Source organism: Hyalella azteca, unplaced genomic scaffold (assembly GCF_000764305.2).
Source record: "Hyalella azteca isolate HAZT.00-mixed unplaced genomic scaffold, Hazt_2.0.2 contig5352, whole genome shotgun sequence".
NCBI lineage: Eukaryota > Metazoa > Arthropoda > Malacostraca > Amphipoda > Hyalellidae > Hyalella > Hyalella azteca.
This window is the reverse complement of record NW_025935546.1, coordinates 1-2,001: the sequence shown is the minus strand read 5'-3', so window position 1 is coordinate 2,001 and position 2,001 is coordinate 1. Positions and strand designations below refer to the sequence as shown.

Genomic DNA, 2,001 nt, shown 5'->3' with positions numbered 1-2,001 from the left:
CTTCTACCTTTTTGGTGATGTTCATCTTGACTTTCGGTGCGAAATAGCTAAATAGCTGAAGCGCTAGTAAATATTTGGCCACTAAACTAACTAGTTTCTAGCAAATTAACAAAATAATTTAAGTTAACTGACCTGTACCAGTCTGGTACACATGTACAAGTCGGTTTATCTAGAAAAGGTTTATATGAAGCAATCAGGCTAATATAACCGACCTGAAGTCACGATGGGAACAATGGAGAGGTCCACAACCCTGAGACCGTCCACGCCGTGCACTCTGAAGGCCATGAATGTAGGCGTTATTAGGTTATCTCTGATCACCGAATATTATTTATATTATTTGCATAACTCTCCAACTTCAGCAAGTAGTAACATAACTTTGAATGGCCAGATAAATGAAAATTATGAATTATGGTAATCAGACATGAGGAATGTGAAAATTGAGTTTGCAGTCTAAATGACCTTTAATACGATATTCGTTTAGCATTGTTTCTTTTCTCAACTCCAATTTTCTCTGGCAATGTCCATCTTTAACCAAGATGTATCACAATTGCTTCATAAATAAACGATTTTTTTCTGTGGTGAACAATCGCCAAGCGAAAACTCTCAAATAAATAATTACATAATGCGACATATTTGAGTAAATGCAATAAAATATATCACTCGAAAGCCCGTTACAGTTATTGAAAAATAATTGCAACAACTATATTGTAAAAAAACTTTTAACAACTACTTACGACAATGAATTCTTGCGAATATCACCCACCTGAGTCTGGGGGACACGACGGCCATGGGGTCGGTGGCGGGTGCCATCTTGCAGGTGCAGCAGAAGTGGTGGCCCGTGGTGCTCATGGCGCGGATGAAGCAGCGCCAGTACTCGTCTGAGCCCCAGGGCAGGTGCTTGCAGCCTAGCAGCGGCTGTGCATAATTTACAATTAAAAGCCTTACAAAGAAATCAGCGTGAGTCACTGCAGGGAACTAATTTTTATTATCGGTAATATAAATTTTTTTAGTTTGCTTATTGAACTTATTTTATAAAATTAATGAATTAAAATTTAATTTATTCATTTTGATAATACATACCTAACCTATAAAAACTATCAATCAAGACACAAGATAAAATTTAAACCCTCAGCAATAAAAAGAGATGTATCCAGTTTCTATAATGAGCTTTTTACAAAATAAATACGTCAGAGGACTCATACTTGCATAATTGCACCTAGCTTTACTCACCCTGTCTTACCCTCCCCATAGCTTTACTCACTCTGTCTCACCCTCCCCATCTAGAGTATCCCTCCCATATATACTCACCCTCAGCTCCACTCACCCTGTCAATAAAAGTGGCATTCACACCCTCCCTCAGAGCTCGCGTCCTTCCCACTTCCATAGCGAATTCTATGCCTGAAGAAAGGAAGGATAGTGACAACCTGCTCGGTTAATTAAATTGTTTTTGCTATCATAAATTTGATTTATTCCAGTCTAGTCAAAACTTAAATGATAATGACGAATTCTAATTGAGAACTCCTCATGAGAAGACGTTTATATTTTGCCTGAGTATCAAGCTGGACGAGGCTAGAAGACAAACAGCATTTGTATCATAGGCAAGACGTGCATTTTCCGCCGTATGACGACTTATGAACACATATACAAATGATAAAAGGTAATCTAAGAAAAGGAATAGCTCATTGGCTAGATTAATCAAAGCTCAAAATTGAGCTCTTCGAATTAAGGAATAATTTGTACAAATATCATAGTTATATGCAAAATCTTTGATATTATTTAAGCCCCTTGAAGACACGACACGATTAAAAATATTGACATACTTTTAAGAAGATCCTCAACATCATCAGGATGTTCGAAATAATTCGGGTCGACATTAGGAGGCTCGAAGGGACTATTGGACCTGAGGGTGACGGCGCCGCGGCTCCTGGGAACCTGCAGCATAATTTGGACGTCGAACCCGTCCCTGCCCTCGTAGGGGGCGTAGTAATCCTGGTAGACCTG

At 38.8% G+C, this 2,001-nt stretch overlaps 1 protein-coding gene across 1 annotated transcript; it reads right to left on the bottom strand.

The window, feature by feature from the left end:
* Positions 1-212: 212 nt before the first annotated feature.
* LOC108680720 (glucose dehydrogenase [FAD, quinone]-like) lies at positions 213-1,994 on the bottom strand (the record flags this gene model as incomplete). The annotated part of the gene is made up of 4 exons (XM_018169608.1): positions 1,821-1,994; positions 1,325-1,398; positions 764-915; positions 213-274 (listed from the first exon to the last, which is right to left on the bottom strand). Coding segments are annotated over exons 1-4 (409 nt in total), but the record flags the coding sequence as incomplete, so codon positions are not given.
* Positions 1,995-2,001: the final 7 nt, after the last annotated feature.